Consider the following 19639-nt stretch of genomic DNA (forward strand, 5'->3'; position numbering starts at 1 on the left):
GGACCGCGTCCCGCTGCTCGGGAGATCCAGGCGGGCCTCGTTGGCGACAGCCTCTTGTGGCCAAACTAATCACTCAGTTTCGATTCGCGAGCCGGGGGAAATGTGTCCCATCTTGCTAGCCTTAGGAAGGGGTAGGCGTGGACGGCACCACTGTGCAGCGTGCCGCAGGGGGAACCGTTCACGTGCAGCTCCCGGCTCCTCAGCTAGCAGCCGCGTCGCCCGAGAAACCAGCGTTCAGTGCAGTCTCTTCTCTATCACACCGTCCCCTGGAGCCGGCCCCCAAAGCAGAACCGACGACCCGCTGGAGCTGGGCGGCTGGACGCGCGCCCACCCCCCCGCGGTTCGCCTCGACCTGCCTGCTGCCCACGCGCGTCCGCCACAGCGAGCTCCTCAGGGCCCCCAGTCGGGTGAGAGCGCGACGCGGTCCAGAAGCTCCACTCCAGGGGCGGGGCGGGGCCAACGCGTGCGGGGCGGGGCGGGGCGGGGCGAGCGGAGCCGGGCGCTGCCGAGCAGAGCCGAGCCGAGCCGAGCCGCGAGGTGCCGGGGAGAGGCAGGCAGAGCCTGCCGGTGGCTCCGCACCCATCGTGCTGCGTTTCCCGGCTCGCTGTCTCCCTGCCTTTGCCCAGGCGCCCGCAAAACTTTTATTGTCTCGGGCTCCCCCGGGGTGTTTGACGAAATCGCAGCGCTCCGCTGTCGCCACGCTCGCCGGCACCGGCGATCGAGGGGACGTGCAACGCTCGCCCGCCGCCGGGCTCTTGCGCCCTGCGCTTCCTCACCTGCCGATTGCTCCCGGGAATCGCGAGGGGGGACCCCCAAAAGGACCGCGCGGGCGTCGGCTCACCGAAATCCTGTTCACCGTTGCGGACCGGCTCGGCGCAACTTTAACTTGATTGCTGTCGCCCACCCAGGGCACCCGCGGCGGCCGCCGCCGCCGCCGTCGCTGCGGTCTCACAAAGAGCGCGGGGAAGGAAGGCGGCGCGGGCGGCGGGCACGGGCCTCGGGGCTGCCTAGACAAAAGGGAAACTGCCATCGCTCTGGGCGCCTGCTCCGACCCGTCGTGGGTTCATCCTCCCGGCCCGGGCTGCCTTTTCGCCTCAGTCCCTGCGGGCTGTGCCCGCAGAGCTCGGACCCCGCGAGCTGCGGGGCGCGCGTCGCTGCTGCTGGTTGGGGCTCTAGGTATAATAAATGATAGAGGATACAATGACTTTGCTGTCTCTGCTGGGTCGCATCATGCGCTACTTCTTGCTGAGACCCGAGACGCTTTTTCTGCTGTGCATCAGCTTGGCTCTGTGGAGTTACTTCTTCCACACCGACGAAGTGAAGACCATCGTCAAGTCCAGCCGGGACGCGGTGAAGATGGTGAAGGGCAAGGTGGCCGAGATTATGCAGAACGATCGCCTTGGAGGACTTGATGTGCTAGAGGCCGAGTTTTCCAAGACCTGGGAGTTCAAGAGCCATAATGTGGCGGTGTACTCCATCCAGGGCCGGAGAGACCATATGGAAGATCGCTTCGAAGTTCTCACCGATTTGGCCAACAAGACGCACCCGTCCATCTTCGGGATCTTCGATGGGCACGGCGGCGAGGTAGGAGTTCTCTGGGTCCGTGCGCGTGTAAATAACCGGGCGTCGCGTGCGTGGCGGGGTCGGATCTGGGTGAGAGGGGCGTGGTGATGACCTGGGATGACAGATGTCATTTAAGTTGCCAAGACCCCTCCAAAGAGATCTTGGGGACCGAGCGTTCAGTGTAGCCGAGACATACACTGGATATTTATGCCGCTTTAACACAAACTTAGCAAGGTCAGATGCCAGTAAATAACTGCTAGTTTTCCGGGGAGAACTAATAGTATATCCAGTGAACTTTGTTTGTCCCCGGGCCTCATTGTCCTAATTCTAGGGTTTGAGGCGAATTAGCTGCCAAGGAAGACGGTGGTGCCTTCAGTGCACCCCTAAAGGGAAGAAGCCTGCATCTGCTGGATAGACTCAGTGAAGGTGAAGGAAACCGACTCCTCTCATTTCCTTCGCTCTAGGGAAGGATCCCCAGCGGCAACGCTGAGCTTCTTCCCAAGTCTGTCAACTTTGCTGGTGCAATGGGACAGGGATCAGAGATGCCTCCCCGGTGGTGGGTTTTGACTGCCTGGCTTTTGGAGAGGTGGCTGTGCGCAGAGCAGGCAGTGGCCACACTTGACCTCTGTGCAGTGACCAGCTTGGGGAGACCGATGTCTCTTTTCTTCTATAGGCCTTTGCTAGGTGTTTAATCTGGGAGCAGGAAATGGGCTAAAGCCTGCTTTAGGTCTTTCTCGCAAATTTCTGACACTGGGGAGTGTGGAATCGCAGGTTTCCTGGAGGTCCTGCCCTTGGGCCTGTGCCCAGACGCCGTGAGTGTTAAAATGTGGCTGCAGAGCTCAGCGCCGTTGTCCTGACATCTATCTCGGTTGGACACTTGTAACTGTTTGATTGCATCACACTCCCCCACCTCCTTCTCGGCAGCATTCCTTATCACCTACTCCTCTGCCTCTTCTTCTCTACTACACTCTTACCCACCTTCCTCCTCTGGGAACTCTAAGGCTTGTTCTTCTTCTTCGGTGTTTGCTTGTTCTTTGGTCCAGCAGTGTTTTGTTTTTGTAAACACCGAGGAAGCTTTTGATTGGTTATCTTATCTTCATTCTTCACTCATCATTTGCGTATCTTGCCCAGGTATGGTGCCTACCTGCCAACATTGCCGAGAATGCCAAACAGTTGCAAAGCTTAGATGATAAGACTGGAATTAGACTTTAAGCATTTTTTTTTTCCATCCCCTCTGCCTGTTTGTAATGGGTCCTTCAGAATGAAAGTTTCTCGTTCATTATCCTTCTGAAGTCTTCGGGTGGTTTGGAGTGCTCCTCCCTTTGACCACAGCAGTTGAAAGACGGGATGCTAATTGAGATAGGAGACGCTGCACACTGTACAAAAAGATACCTGAGTCCCAAGGGTGACAGTGTCATGACTGGGTCATAATGCCATTTATGTGCCTGAAACCAGTGGGGGTGAAGGAAACTATGTGATTTTTCTCCCCTGTCAATAATTTAATAAACATGTTTATTATCTATTTATAGTAAGACAGTTGTTGGTAATCTGACTCTGGGTTTGGAAAGCACAGCTCTAGAAGTTTTGGTGGAATATCCGAGCTGTAGAACACTGGCCTGTGCTTGTCTAGATAGGACATGTTGGCATGGTTTGGGCTCACGCTTGTGATTGGATTGTTAGAATCTTTTCACTGGAGTCTTTGAAGACCTGGGAGCTGCAGAGCCGGAAGTTTCAGTTGAGAACTTTCTAGCAGTGCCTGGGGTAGATACACCACCCAAAAAAGGGTGTGCTGGAGGCTTCCCTTAACTCATCATTCTACATGTACGCAGCTTTCATTGCATTTTAAGAAAGTTTTAACTGAGAAGATGACCACTATTAGCCAAACTGTGAAATGTTTCTTATTGCTCCTTCTGTTAAAACGCTTGCTGTTTGTAAAATAGCTAACGATACCAGTCCTCATGGAAACCGAGCAATTGTTTTAGCCCCTGTTATCACATGCAGTCAGTTCTCTTTGACTTTGTTTTATCTTAAAAAGGTAAACTAGGAAGTGCTATAAATGTGTTATTAGGTTGCTATTAGGATTGGGATAATACCAGATACTACTGAGTGACTTCTCTCTTGTCTTTTTCATTCTCTTGCTCTTTATTTGAAAAAGATCCCACCATCTAGTTCTTGTTGTTTGTGTTCTTGGCTCCTTTAACATTCACCAGAGGAGGGTGCCACTGTTTGACTTTTTGGAATGTTTGTTACGTCCTTGCAGAAAAGGAGCCTTTCCTGAACGATGAGTTGTACATATACACATGCGCACAAGCACACACAACACACACAGAACAGAGGGTAAATAAGTTAAACCTTATTTGTGATCATTCATACTGATAAGACAAGCCATTAAAGTACTGTTGAGATTCAGAAGAGACATATACATGTCCTTGTAGATCTCATCCATATATGTTGATTTCATCCTGTTTTTTAGATGAGGTGCTGATGGCCAGAGACACATTGACCTTCTTAAGGCTGTACGGCTAGTTAGAGACTTTTGGTTTGTTGGTGTTTTTACAGGACAGATAAAACAAAAATTGCACGTTTATCTGTAGAACTCTCGGGATGACTGACCACCTCTTCTGTTCCCCAGGAATTTCAGACTAATAAGAGAGATAGACTCCTAGACTAAAAGTAGAAGTATGGTGCTCTGGGGACACAAGAGCAATCTTTTAAACCACCCCTCCTTTAACTTCCCGATGCTGAGTGTATAGGCCTGAGCCACCATGCCCTGTGTGCTTTGACTGAGAATCTCTGTGACTCAGTAGCTGCCGTCACCTTGGGCCAATTGCTTAAGCAGCTTTTTCTAGGAGTGTTTTATCCAAAAAGAAATGGGGGACAGTAGTGCATGTAAGGTGAATCCTCTTCAGCTGTAGTGTGTCTTAGCTGGACGTACTCAATGGAGAGAAGAGCTGGAAGTCTGCCATGGTGAGGCAGTGGTAACCAAGGGAGAGACGGTTTGCCTGTGCGAGTGATAGCTTTCGTTGGGCACCCGTAACCAGTTTAGTAGGCATTCCTCACATTCTCTGTGCCCTCTTTCTAATATTTGGTAAACTTCTGATTATTATTTAAGGATTCTACAAACATCGAGAAAGTAGCACTCTGGAATCAGGTTCATGTTTTCTCATTACTGGAAAGGAATATTCCCTTGGATCAATTAATAAATTGGGAGTCTGATTAGTACTTCAACCTCCTATGAGTTGAGTTTCAGCAAGGTTTTTGTTGTTGTTGTTGTTGTCTTGCACAAATGCATCTCCGCCCTTGTGTTGAAGACTAGACTGAATGGCTAGGACTTCATTTGGATGTTCAAGGTCTAAAAGAGCTTCATCTCTATGACCCAAGGGACCAGGCTCTTAGTTTTATTCTCTTGGACCCTTGAAACATTCTATCCACCACAGTATGGACAGATGGTTGACTGCTTGTGAATGTTCTGCAGCTATGGCGGTGGTTTTCTTGTGTAACATACTATCAAAACAACCAAAGGTTGCAAGGGAAGCTCAGATTGTGTCAGTAGAGAGAGAAAGGTGCTAGTTTTATACTTCAAAAACATCATCTAGGGACTGAGCATGGTGGCCCAAACCTTTAGTGCCAACCATGTGGGAGGCAGAAGCAGGTGAATTTCTGTGAGTTCAAGGCCAATGTGGTCTAAACAGTGAGTTGCTAAGTAGTGAGATCCTGTCTCAAAACAAACAAACAAGCAGAAAACCAAACCAACCGAACAAATAAAAATCAAAATATACCATCTAGGAAAATTATTGGTAGTGCGTTTACCTATAATTTTACCTGCAGGCAAAAGGCATCTTGTCTTTTTGTTGTTGTTGTTGTTTTTAAAGTACTGTATAGAAGAAAACCCACCAATCCTTTGCAATTTTAGCCAAAATCTATCTAGGTGATTGGATTGTTTTCTGCATTCCTGTATTAAAGGTCACATATATCTTGACACATCACTTGAGAATGTTCGAATTTCTATCAGACAAGAGCGTACCTCAAGTGTTCCAGTCTTGAGGCTCAGCTGAGAAACCACGTAGGCTTGCCTGCAGGATCCAAGGTCAGATAAGAGACCCTGTAGGCTTGTCTGCAGGGTCCAGGCTCAGATAAGAGACCGTGTAGGCTTGTCTGCAGGATCCAGGCTCAGATGAGAAATCATACAGGCTTGTCTGTAGGATTCAGGTTCAGATGAGAGACCATATAGGCTCCCCTGCAGGATCCAGGCTCAGCTGAGAATCCATGGAGGTTCACCTGCAGGATCCAGGCTCAGATAAAAGACCGTGTAGGCTTGTCTGCGGGATCCAGACTCAGATGAGAGTCCATATAGGCTTGTCTGCAGGATCCAGGCTCAGCTGAGAAACCATGTAGGCTCCCCTGCAGGATCCAGGCTCAGAAAAAAGACCTTGTAGGCTTGTCCGCAGGATCCAGGCTCAGGCTCAGATAAGAGACCGTGTAGACTTGTCCGCAGGATCCAGGCTCAGATAAGAGACCGTGTAGGCTTGTCTGCAGGATCCAGGCTCGGATAAGAGACCTTGTAGACTTGTCTGCAGGATCCTGGCTCAGCTGAGAAACAATGTAGGCTCACCTGCAGGATTCAGGATCAGATGAGAGATTATGTAGGCTTGTCTGCAAGATTAAGGCTCAGCTGAGAAACGACATAGGCTTGCCTGCAGGATCCAGGCACCCAGGTCTTAATTTTCATCAGTAATACTTGTTTTGAGTCAGCTTTTCCTCTGAGAATGTCACAAAACCATAGACATATTGCAGACATCGACATCAAACTTTGTTTATTTTCAAAGTCAAGTGGTGTATCCAGCCTCTGTATTTCAGGGTTTTTAGTCAGAATGGAGTCTAGATCCACAAGGAGCTTTGTACCTGGGCTTCTTTTTGGAACAGCTGCTAGTATTTTCCAGCATGTGCACTTTTCCAGTGTGTGAACTCCTTCAGAGTGTGCACATCTTCTCCAGTGTGTGCACTTCTTCTCCAGTGTGTGCACTTCTTCTCCAGTGTGTGCACTCCTTCTCCAGTGTGTGCACTCCTCCAGTGTGTGCACTTCTTCTCCAGTGTGTGCACTTCTTCTCCAGTGTGTGCACTCCTTCTCTAGTGTGTGCACTCCTCCAGTGTGTGCACGTCTTCTCCAGTGTGTGCACTTCTCCAGTGTGTGCACTTCTCCAGTGTGTGCACTCCTTCTCCAGTGTGTGCACTCCTCCAGTGTGTGCACTTCTTCTCCAGTGTGTGCACTTCTTCTCCAGTGTGTGCACTCCTCCAGTGTGTGCACTCCTTCTCTAGTGTGTGCACTCCTCCAGTGTGTGCACGTCTTCTCCAGTGTGTGCACTTCTCCAGTGTGTGCACTTCTCCAGTGTGTGCACTCCTTCTCCAGTGTGTGCACTCCTCCAGTGTGTGCACTTCTTCTCCAGTGTGTGCACTCCTTCTCCAGCGTGTGCACTTCTCCAGTGTGTGCACTTCTTCTCCAGTGTGTGCACTTCTCCAGCGTGTGCACTTCTCCAGTGTGTGCACTCCTTCTCCAGTGTGTGCACTTCTTCTCCAGTGTGTGCACTCTTTCTCCAGTGTGTGCACTTCTTCTCCAGTGTGTGCACTCCTTCTCCAGTGTGTGCACTCCTTCTCCAGCGTGTGCACTTCTTCTCCAGTGTGTGCACTTCTCCAGCGTGTGCACTTCTCCAGTGTGTGCACACCTTTTCCAGTGTGTGCACATCTTCTCCAGTGTGTGCACTCCTTCTCCAGTGTGTGCACTTCTTCTCCAGTGTGTGCACTTCTCCAGCGTGTGCACTTCTCCAGTGTGTGCACACCTTTTCCAGTGTGTGCACATCTTCTCCAGTGTGTGCACTCCTTCTCCAGTGTGTGCACTTCTCCAGTGTGTGCACTTCTCCAGCGTGTGCACTTCTCCAGTGTGTGCACACCTTTTCCAGTGTGTGCACTCCTTCTCCAGCGTGTGCACTCCTTCTCCAGTGTGTGCACTCCTTCTCCAGTGTGTGCACTTCTTCTCCAGCGTGTGCACATCTTCTCCAGTGTGTGCACTCCTTCTCCAGCGTGTGCACTCCTTCTCCAGCGTGTGCACTCCTTCTCCAGCGTGTGCACTTCTTCTCCAGCGTGTGCACTCCTTCTCCAGTGTGTGCACTCCTTCTCCAGCGTGTGCACTTCTTCTCCAGTGTGTGCACTTCTCCAGCGTGTGCACTTCTCCAGTGTGCACACCTTTTCCAGTGTGTGCACTCCTTCTCCAGTGTGTGCACTTCTTCTCCAGTGTGTGCACTCCTTCTCCAGTGTGTGCACTCCTTCTCCAGTGTGTGCACTCTTTCTCCAGTGTGTGCACTCCTTCTCCAGTGTGTGCACTCCTTCTCCAGTGTGTGCACTTCTTCTCCAGTGTGTGCACTCCTCCAGTGTGTGCACTTCTCCAGTGTGTGCACTTCTTCTCCAGCGTGTGCACTCCTTCTCCAGCGTGTGCACTTCTTCTCCAGCGTGTGCACTCCTTCTCCAGCGTGTGCACTCCTTCTCCAGTGTGTGCACTCCTTCTCCAGTGTGTGCACTTCTTCTCCAGTGTGTGCACTTCTCCAGCGTGTGCACTCCTTCTCCAGTGTGTGCCCTCCTTCTCCAGCGTGTGCACTCCTTCTCCAGCGTGTGCACTTCTTCTCCAGTGTGTGCACTCCTTCTCCAGTGTGTGCACTCCTTCTCCAGCGTGTGCACTTCTTCTCCAGTGTGTGCACTTCTCCAGCGTGTGCACTTCTCCAGTGTGTGCACACCTTTTCCAGTGTGTGCACTCCTTCTCCAGTGTGTGCACTCCTTCTCCAGTGTGTGCACTCCTTCTCCAGTGTGTGCACTCCTTCTCCAGTGTGTGCACTCCTTCTCCAGTGTGTGCACTTCTTCTCCAGTGTGTGCACTCCTCCAGTGTGTGCACTTCTCCAGTGTGTGCACTTCTTCTCCAGCGTGTGCACTCCTTCTCCAGCGTGTGCACTTCTTCTCCAGCGTGTGCACTCCTTCTCCAGCGTGTGCACTCCTTCTCCAGTGTGTGCACTCCTTCTCCAGTGTGTGCACTTCTTCTCCAGTGTGTGCACTTCTCCAGCGTGTGCACTCCTTCTCCAGTGTGTGCACTCCTTCTCCAGCGTGTGCACTCCTTCTCCAGCGTGTGCACTCCTTCTCCAGTGTGTGCACTTCTCCAGCGTGTGCACTCCTTCTCCAGTGTGTGCACTCCTTCTCCAGCGTGTGCACTCCTTCTCCAGTGTGTGCACTCCTTCTCCAGTGTGTGCACTCCTTCTCCAGTGTGTGCACTTCTTCTCCAGTTTGTGCACTCCTTCTCCAGCGTGTGCACTCCTTCTCCAGTGTGTGCACTCCTTCTCCAGTGTGTGCACTTCTCCAGTGTGTGCACTCCTTCTCCAGTGTGTGCACTTCTTCTCCAGTGTGTGCACTCCTTCTCCAGTGTGTGCACTCCTTCTCCAGTGTGTGCACTCCTTCTCCAGTGTGTGCACTTCTTCTCCAGTGTGTGCACTCCTTCTCCAGTGTGTGCACTTCTTCTCCAGTGTGTGCACTTCTTCTCCAGTGTGTGCACTCCTTCTCCAGTGTGTGCACTCCTTCTCCAGTGTGTGCACTTCTTCTCCAGTGTGTGCACTTCTTCTCCAGTGTGTGCACTCCTTCTCCAGTGTGTGCACTCCTTCTCCAGTGTGTGCACTTCTTCTCCAGTGTGTGCACTTCTTCTCCAGCGTGTGCACTCATCTCCTTGTGTGCTGTCACTTGGTTGTTATGAGGAATGTCTTCCAAAGCCGTGACAGATCGGCCACAAGGATGTTACTGAGGATTTTGGAGCATTACATAGTGCCCCTTCTGTAAAGACCCCGCTACCTTCTTGTTTACATCTTAAGGGTACTGAGTCATGTAACCTAGTCATCCTGTATCTTTTGCTGCTGGAAGAGCTGAGTCAAAGCTCTGTCCTCTAGGAGAAGTGTGGACCTTTATAGAATGCGTTCATTTGGCATGCTAACCTCACTCCCAGGATAGCTTATCTTTTCTACATTCAATTTCCCTTTGTCCCATTTTTCTCCTTCTCCCTTTATATATGTCACTTTATTATCTCGTGGTATTGCATGTACTTATGTGAGATTCATTGGCTCCCTCTGAAATAAGATATAGCTCTAACTAGAAAAATTACACATGGTACAGTCAGTGATCTGCTCTTCAGACGTTACAACTGAGGTTAGTAATGCTTAGCCCTCCCACTGTGGTGTACAAGAGACCCGGGGATTTACTGAGGAGAAATGCTTTAGGGCCTAAGAGAAAATAAAGATGACTTTGGCTTTAAAATGATTCGTTAACATTTTTCAAAACTATCTTTATATTTTTTCTTCTTCTTCAGTGAGATCCTCTCTTCTGTTCTTCTGTTCTTGGGAACATCTTGGCCGGTGAATGTAGGAGACTAGCTATGACTTTGTGCATCTTCTAAACTAATAAGAAAGCCAGTTCAACGGCTTCAACAGCCTTTATCTGTGTGGTCTTCCACGTGTGTAAAACAGAGTTCAGCTGTGTGATGTCCAAAGATGAGTCAGTGTATTCTCTGCCCATAGGAAGCATTTGTGTGTGTGCATATGCATGTGTGTTTGTGATGTGCATGTATGATCTCAAGTGTGTGTGTTTAATGTGCATGTATATTTCCCAATGTGCGTGTATTCGCACACTCGCTCTTGCATGTGTGTCTGAATATGTATCTAGAGGCTAGAAGTGGATGTCAGGCGGATCATTCTGCACTTTAATTACTAAGGCAGTGTCTCTCCTTGATCTTGGACCTTGCTAATTTGACCATCTATCTGGCCAGCTTGCCCACAAAACTGCCTGTCAAAACTGCCCACAAAACTCCTGAGTGCTGGATTATAAATGGGCCATCGCACCTACCTGGTTGTCTTGTGGGTGTTGGTAATCCAAATTCCGGCCCACAAGCGTTTTGTCCACAGAGTTATGTCCCCAGCTGTTCAGGAAGCTCTGTCTAACTCTGGGGAGGTGAAGTAGTTTAGAATTTGAGGGCTACAGGGTACCCATCAGCCTAAGTATGTACTGGTGTGTCCGAGAGAGCTTACAGGAATAATCTGGGATACTTGTGAGAAGAACCTGACATCCATGGTATCCTGGTGATTTAGTTGAGGCTGGGTTGGAGGGAGAAGGGGAAGATAACAGTTTGTGTAGAAGGACACGGGTGTAAATGGTTCAGAGGGAGCAAACTGCAGAGTTAGATGAGAGACAAGTAGGTGGCCTCGTCGCTCAGATCAGACTTCAGTCAACAGCCGTCATCCCGGAAACCCATTCACTGTGTTTTCCGTATTTGAATACTGTCCATTTTGATATACACGATGGTTTTAGGTTACCTATTTTATGTTAAGAGCATTTATTTGGAAAGTAAACTTCTCAGCACTGGGAGCAGGTGATCCATCAAATAAAATTCTTGGGCTTCAACTTTCTATGGAGCTGTCACCATCCTGATGAAGTAGAATGGTTCTACGAAGGCTCCCTTGGTTTCCAGGTACAGGTCGGCCCCTTGTTCAAGATCCTCCTCTTTCAGCCTCTTTGCTTTTTAAGGTCAGAAAAGTGATTTAGAAAATTTAACTGCCATGCATAATTGGAAGTCTGGCAAACTGCTTCATAGTGGCAGGATACTGTAATGATGAAAGGGTACTGTAGTGATGGGAGGATACTGTAGTGATGGGAGGATACTGATGGGAGGATACTGTAGTGATGGGAGGATACTGTAGTGATGGGAGGATACTGTAGTGATGGGAGGATACTGTAGTGATGGGAGGATACTGTAGTGATGGGAGGATACTGTAGTGATATGAGGATACTGTAGTGATGGGAGGATACTGTAGTGATGGGGAGGATACTGTAGTGATGGGGAGGATACTGTAGTGATGGGGAGGATACTGTAGTGATGGGGAGGATACTGTAGTGATGGGAGGATACTGTAGTGATGGGGAGGATACTGTAGTGATGGGGAGGATACTGTAGTGATGGGGAGGATACTGTAGTGATGGGGAGGATACTGTAGTGATGGGGAGGATACTGTAGTGATGGGGAGGATACTGTAGTGATGGGGAGGATACTGTAGTGATGAGAGGATACTGTAGTGATGGGGAGGATACTGTAGTGATGGGAGGATACTGTAGTGATGGAGAGGATACTGTAGTGATGGGGAGGATACTGTAGTGATGGGAGGATACTGTAGTGATGGGGAGGATACTGTAGTGATGGAGGATACTGTAGTGATGGGGAGGATACTGTAGTGATGGGAGGATACTGTAGTGATGGGGAGGATACTGTAGTGATGGGGAGGATACTGTAGTGATGGAGGATACTGTAGTGATGGGGAGGATACTGTAGTGATGGGAGGATACTGTAGTGATGGGGAGGATACTGTAGTGATGGGGAGGATACTATAGTGATGGGAGGATACTGTAGTGATGGAGGATACTGTAGTGATGGGAGGATACTGTAGTGATGGGAGGATACTGTAGTGATGGAAGATACTGTAGTGATGGGAGGATACTGTAGTGATGGGGAGGATACTGTAGTGATGGGAGGATACTGTAGTGATGGGAGGATACTGTAGTGATGGAAGATACTGTAGTGATGGGAGGATACTGTAGTGATGGGGAGGATACTGTAGTGATGGGAGGATACTGTAGTGATGGGAGGATACTGTAGTGATGGGAGGATACTGTAATGATGGGAAGATACTGTAGTGATGGGAGGATACTGTAGTGATGGGAGGATACTGTAGTGATGGGAGGATACTGTAGTGATGGGAGGATACTGTAGTGATGGGAGGATACTGTAGTGATGGGGAGGATACTGTAGTGATGGGGAGGATACTGTAGTGATGGGGAGGATACTGTAGTGATGGAGGATACTGTAGTGATGGGGAGGATACTGTAGTGATGGGAGGATACTGTAGTGATGGGAGGATACTGTAGTGATGGGAGGATACTGATGGGAGGATACTGTAGTGATGGGAGGATACTGTTGTGATGGGAAGAAACTGTAGTGATGGGAGGATACTGTAGTGATGGGGAGGATACTGTAGTGATGGGAGGATACTGTAGTGATGGGGAGGATACTGTAGTGATGGGAGGATACTGTAGTGATGGGAGGATACTGTAGTGATGGGAGGATACTGTAGTGATGGGAGGATACTGTAGTGATGGGGAGGATACTGTAGTGATGGGAGGATACTGTAGTGATGGGAGGATACTGTAGTGATGGGGAGGATACTGTAGTGATGGGGAGGATACTGTAGTGATGGGGAGGATACTGTAGTGATGGGGAGGATACTGTAGTGATGGGAGGATACTGTAGTGATGGGGAGGATACTGTAGTGATGGGAGGATACTGTAGTGATGGGGAGGTACTGTAGTGATGGGGAGGTACTGTAGTAATGCTGTTTTCACAAGAGCCTGGATGGGAATGTTAGTCACTTTCCTGGCACCATGACAGAAGTCTCTGAGAAAATCAAAACCCTTTTAAAGGAAGAGCGATCTGTAGTGGGTCATGTTTCACAGGTCTCAGCTAGGTCTCAGTCTAGCTTCATTGCTTTTATCTATGGCAAAGTTGAAATGTCACAGCACAAGGACTGTCATGGAGGAAGGGTCAGGCAGGTGATACCTGCGTTTCATGGCAGCCAATAACATGAGACGAGGGTACTGAGACAAGATATACCATCCAAAGGTGTGCCATTGGTCACCTACTTCCTCCACCTGGGTTCTACTCAGAACAGCCTATTTAGCTGTGAACTCATTGATAGGTTAATTAGTACCTTCATGGTCCGATCACTTCATCATCTTGACGGCAAGTAGGGACTAAGCCCGTCAGGATATTTTGTATTGAAACCACACACACACACACACACACACACACACACACACACACACACACCCTTTTCTTTGTGTTAGGGATCAAACCCAGGACTGTGTGCATGCTAAGTAAGTATGTAATTTATTACTAAGCTCTATCTTTCATCCTCTACCCAATTTCTTTCCTCTTCCTTCTCCCTCCCCAGACAGGGTCTCACTCTGTAACCCTGGCTGTCCTGGAACTCACCTCGTAGACCAGAGAGATCCACGTGCCACTGCCTCCTGAGCCACAGGGTAGCTGTTTTTAGTTTTCTGAGAAGCCTCTATAGAGGCTGTACACAGTTTATGTTCCCAGCAGTATATAAGGGGCCCCTCACCTTGTATTATTGCCAGTTTTTATCTGACAGCTGTTATCTTTTTTTCCTCTTCATGGTACCCATTCTCTTAGATAGACTTTAAATGTAGCTTTAATTTTTACTGCCCTGGTGTCTATAGCTATTCAACATTTTTCATGTCTTTACTGGACATCATACTTTATTTTTGAAAACCATTTGGTCATTCCATTAGTCCATTTATTGATTGACTAGTTGGATATTTGGTATTTATTTTTTGGAATTTTTGGAATTTCTGGACGTTAAGTCACCACCGCTGTGTAGCTAGCAAAGTCTTTCTCCCAGGCTGCAAGCTCTCTCCTGACTCAGTTTGCTGTGCAGGCACTTTTTATTGTCACATGACTCCATTTTCAGTTCTTGGTCTAATTTCCAGAACTACCGAAGTCCTTTGTCCTTTGCAGACAGTCTCTGCTTTGTCTTGTAGTGTTTTCTTGTATAACTTTTGGCATTTCAGGACATGTATTAAGGACTTTTTTATCAATTTCAGCTGAGTTTGGTACAGAGAGGCCGAGGGTCTAGTTTCATCCTTCTGCATGTGGGTCTGTAGATTGGCTAATGGTACCACTTCTGTACCTTCAGTATAATAGTTGAGTAAATGAGCAATAGTCTGAGGTTTTCAGGCACCAATAGGCATTTTTTTTTAAAAAAACAAGAATGTCTTATGTCTTTCTGTATATGAACACTTTGAGAAAATTTGTTCTGAAAGTTTCAGTCAAAGATACAAACCAGGATAAATATGAGCTTTTGGAGTTAGTAGTAAGATGAATTTGATGGTTTTAAAAGTCGGTTTGCAAAGCTGATGATAATGCCATATTAGAAGTGTTATTTTTAACCAGGCATCGCTTCGATGCCAGAGGGAATTTAGAGATGGGCACCAGCCTGGCAATTTATACTCAGAGTACAAAGAAGTTTATGTTTACCTTTTCTTCCTCTCTGTGACTTGAGGCCCGAGGGGGATTTTATTCTCCAGTGTTTTCAGAAGAGAGAGCAGAGGGCATTCTGTCCCTTCTTCTGCCTTCCTGGCAACTCTGCTGAGCATTGGTATGGGACATTCAGGTCTAACCTGTTTTGGTAGCCTGGGAAGGGACTGGAGACAGCATGGCCTTCGAAGTTCTGGAGACATAGCTTTGAGTTCAGAGTCCTTCACGGCCGTCTGATCTTAGGAAAGTCACCGATGCACTGTGAGCACAGCATCTTCTTCTCTGCCACGGGGCAAACACCTGCTCCCGTGAGTGGTGAGGGCATTGCAGGCTGTGTGCTCGTATGTGGTTCTCTGGCGTCAAGTCTTCATTCTTGCTGAGCCCCTCTGCTTCCCTTTTCTTCTTCCTCCTCCCCTCACCTCCTTCCTTTGTGCTTTATACTCCCAGCTCAGTTTGATTTGGGCTTTTTCTTTCCTTCTTGACGGTGTAGAGGATTTAGACTCAGCACAAGGCAACACTGATTATACCAGCGACAAACTGGCACGCACACAGACTTTGCTCTTTTGAGACAGGCTCTTGCTGTGTAATCGAAGCTTCCTCAGCCATACACACACACACACACGATACACATGATTCAGTCTTTTGTTTTTATGTATGTATATGAGTGTTTGCCTATATGGACAGGCGTGTATATAGGACCAGGCCTACATGGTCCAGTCCTTTATTTTCTGTTTGTATATGAATGTTTGCTTGCATGGACTTATGTGTGCTGTTTTTAAGCTCACCGCCCGCAAAGTCTAGAGGAGGGGATAGATGCCCTTGGACCTGGAGTTCCAGACGATTGTGAGCCACCATGGAGACACTGGGAAATGTTCTAAGAACAGCAAGTGTTCCTAACCACTGAGCCGTCTCTCCAGCACTGTTATCATTATTCTGAAATTTGTTTAGTGAAGAGATGAATGAAATTCATCTCTTCCCATTTAAATTCCATCTATTTATTTGCGTTTTTAAAAAGGCTTTGTTTTTGTTTTATGTGTATGGGTGCTTTCCTGCATGTAGATATGTCCACCGCTTGCATGGCTGGTGCCCGCAGAGGTCAGAAGAGGGCAGCGGAACTGGAACTGGAGTGACAGAGGGTTGTGAGCTGCCTTGGGGGGCCAGGAGCTGAACCTGACCCCCCTGACAGCAGTCAGTGCTCTGACCACAGAGTCACCAATCTAGTTTCCTCCGACCGCTTTTATTCTTTCTTTTCTTTCTCTTTCTCTATCCCTCATTCCTTTCCTCCCTTCCTCCTCTTTCTTCCACTCCTTCCCTCCCTCTTTCCTTCCTTCCTTCCTTCCTTCCTTCCTTCCTTCCTTCCTTCCTTCCTTCCTTCCTGCCTGCCTTCCTGCCTTCCTTTTCTTTCTTTTCTTTCGAGGCAGAGTCCATGGCTGGCCCAGAACTCACCATGTAGACCAAGCTGGCCCCAGACTCAGAGCTCTGCCTGCCTCTGCCTCCTGGAGGCTGAGAGTAAAGGCGTGGCCACCATGCTCAGCTCTTTAGTTTTTATAGAAATACATACATTCAAAAAACAATCAGCAAAATTCTACACAGTGAACTGACTCAACATTCAGCTCAAGAAATAGATTATGACCACTTCTTCCTCCCATCTTCTGTTCCTGTTCTCTTTTGCAAACTATGTTTTTTTTGGGGGGGGGGGAGTATTTTTCTTTAGTATCATGTGGAATGTCTCATGCTTTGTGCAAACTCTTAACAGCTATAGTAGACAGGTCGAGCATTATGAATGGTCTTGGTAGATGCATTTTTATCCCCTTTGCTTTCAAAAGCATGTCTCTTGGAAAGGAATTTCCTGGGGCTGTTAAGTCGGACCGAGTGATCCTGTGGTTCTTCTACGAATAGGTAATGTGTTCTCTGCTTTTATTTATTCAAACTACAAAAGTCTGCTGAACACAGGGTTGTCTATTATACGAAAATAAAAGGGAAGTAAATGGCCCAGCTGCACAGGCCTCTAGCTGTCCTCTCTAAAAAGCATTTAACAGTCAAAGCCCAGGACATAAGGAGAAAGAAATCCTGTGGCGGAGGGGGCTACAGCGCTGGGTGACTCATCTCCTGGGTACAAGGAGGTGATTAGGCCGAAGCATAAGCACCTTCTAGAAGCCACGACTGCCGCGTGTCTGCCCAGTTTCTGTCTGGACATGTTCAGAACACTGGAGGGAAGTTTTCAAAAGGCGGCTTCTCAGGGAAAGAAATACAGACTGTGAATTGAATTTAAGGCCCTTTATGTGTTTTCCTTTCAGAATCAAAGCAGAGAACACACAAATGCTGGAAACCTTGGGAACTTGCTCACCTAGAGTGTGTGTCTCTTCCAGCTTTCTGTGTGTGCTCAGTTTGCCTGTGCTAAATTTCCATATGTATCTTCAGAATTCCACTGCTCAATTTTTGGCTATTATCCTTTTTATTAGGATTTATTTTATTTATCCAGGAGAGGTTTTTTTTTTTGTTGTTGTTGTTGTTTTTTGCTAAGACAGGTTCTCTGTGTAGGCCAGGTTAGTCTGAAACTCACTACATTGTCCGTGCTGCCCCAGACTCACGATAATTCTCCAGCCTCAGCTTCCTGAGTACTGGGACTGCAGGTGTGAGCATCCTCTGTGGTTTAGATTTTCAAATAACCGAAGATTCTGGCAGCTGGGGAGATGGCTGAGATGGTGAAATGCTTGTGCAAACCTGAGGGCCCAAGTTCACATCACCCACACAAAAGCTGGGCTCAGAGCCGATGTCTAGAACCCTGATGTTGGGGGCTGCAAGGCAGAGACAGGTGGATCCCTGGAGCACATCGGCTAACCAGCCTAGCAGAACCAACGGGTTAGACTGTCTCACAAAGTAAGGTGGAGAGTGGTCCGGGGAGACCCCTGACGTCAACTTTAGGCCTCCACACTCGTGTGCACACGTGTTACACGCTCAAATGAAATGCACACATCGCACACAAATGAAATAAAATGATTTTAAGGGTAAGTATTGAGCCAGGCGGTGGTGGCGCACACCTTAATCCCAGCACTTGGGAGGCAGAAGTTTTGTGGATCTCTGTGAGTTTGAGGCCAGCCTGGTCTTCATAGTGAGTTCCAGAACAGCCAGAACTGTTACTCAGAGAAGTCCTGACTTGAAAAAAAGAAAAGGAAGGAAGGAAGGAAGAAAGGAAGGAAGGAAGAAAAGGTTAGAGTTAGTATTGAATATTAAAAAAATGCTAAGATGTAATTCACGTAGCATAAAATCCACCTCTCTAAAGTATGCAGTTAATGAGCTCATGAGGTTGCACCACTGTAGCCCCGGCCTCATCCAGAGCATCTTCCTGCTGTAGGAAGAACCCCAATGCCCATGGGCAGTCACCTTCCTCAGTTCTGCTGGTTTCAGTGCCACAGCAGAGGTGCTGGCCTTTTGCAGAGACATTCGTCCCATCCGGTGTGTGTTGGAAATGAACTGGGATGTGTGTTTCCGGAACCACAGACCCATGCTATACTCCTGCGAGGACGGCAGGCTGTCGGAGTTAGGTTATTCCCAGGGCATAAGCAGCTTGCGCAGAGCTCTGGCCATGAGCATCAAAAGAATTTCAGGATGAAGAGGTCGGGTCCCTCTGGTCTGTGTGGTCAGGCTTACACTCGTTTCTCTGTTAGACCATCTGTTGAAAAGCAAGTATAAACCGTGCCTTTATTTAGCTGATTTCTAAAACCCCAGCCTTATCTCTAGACTGAAACGATTGGCTTTTAACAAACCGTTAAAAGATTTTAAATTTTAAAAATTTTCAGATTTTAAAAAGATTTTGAATCTGTGTTTTTATTATTTTAAAGGTAACATATCATGTGAAGAAGATTTCAGACACATAAGAGAGGACTTGTTGGGTTGGCATTCCTTGTCACCTGTTCTCGCTTCTCATTCACAGTCCAATCGTCCATGCTTCGTCCTAGATTATTTGCCGGACCTGTTCGTGATTCTTAAGTGTCCTTCAGAAAAGCTTGTTACTGAATTGTGTAATTCTGTGATATAAGCCTGTTTACAACGGATGGAAAGTTTAACATAGTTTGCTTTCCCAAATAGTGGTTGTTGAAAATAGTACTTTTTCTGAAGACTCACTATGGCCTCTGTATGATCAGTGGAACTTCTGAGCCGTGGTGTAAATGTGTGTTCTTTAAGAGCTAAGTCTCTTAAAAATCAGTGCAAGAGAGAGAGAGAGAGAGAGAGAGAGAGAGAGAGAGAGAGAGAGAGAGAGAGAGAGAGAGAGAGAGAGAGAGGAAATAGAGAGGAGAGGAGCTCATACATTCTCTCTGTGTGATCTGGTGGGGGTATCTGTGGTACCTACACACATGTGTGTACAAGCCAAGGAGAACGTTGAGCACCCTTCTGGCTCACTCCTTGCTTTTATTCCCTCCAGACACCTCTCACTGACTATCCAGCTAGGCTCACACCCAGCAGGTCCCGGTGATCCTCCTGTCTTTGTCACCTACAGCCGGCCACACCTGGCTTCTTATGTAGCTTCTGAGAATCTAAACTCAGGTTCACCTTCTTGCACACTCAGCAGCCGTAACCACTGGACTGTCTCCCTAACTTTTGTAAGACTCCAGGCCAGATGACTTCTAGATTCATGTCTGTGACTTTCCGCAATAGAGGAGCTATAATGGATACGAGCGGGCACGTGGGAAGAAGCCAGCAGCGGCGAGCACGCCACGCAGTGTAGAATGAGGTCAGATTAACATATGCTGTTTCCCAGTCCAGCATAGCTATTGTATAGCCTAAAGTATAAGCATAATTTGAAGCTCACCTTTCAAAAAATACACAAAAAGTTGGACCTAATAATTATTGAGATTCTTAAAAATTTGTAATCCCCCCCCCCATATGCTTTCCGAAGGGC

At 48.0% G+C, this 19639-nt stretch overlaps 1 protein-coding gene across 1 annotated transcript in view; it reads left to right on the forward strand.

The window, feature by feature from the left end:
- Positions 1 to 527: 527 nt before the first annotated feature.
- Positions 528 to 19639, forward strand: part of Ppm1l (protein phosphatase, Mg2+/Mn2+ dependent 1L) — a 207390-nt gene continuing 188278 nt past the window's right edge. Inside the window, exon 1 of the mRNA XM_075951051.1 lies at positions 528 to 1584. Coding sequence (XP_075807166.1) covers positions 1186 to 1584 — 399 coding nt within the window. The 5' untranslated portion in view covers positions 528 to 1185. The remainder of the gene's footprint in view (positions 1585 to 19639) is intronic.

The sequence above is a fragment of the Microtus pennsylvanicus genome, chromosome 16 (assembly GCF_037038515.1).
Source record: "Microtus pennsylvanicus isolate mMicPen1 chromosome 16, mMicPen1.hap1, whole genome shotgun sequence".
Lineage (NCBI taxonomy): Eukaryota > Metazoa > Chordata > Mammalia > Rodentia > Cricetidae > Microtus > Microtus pennsylvanicus.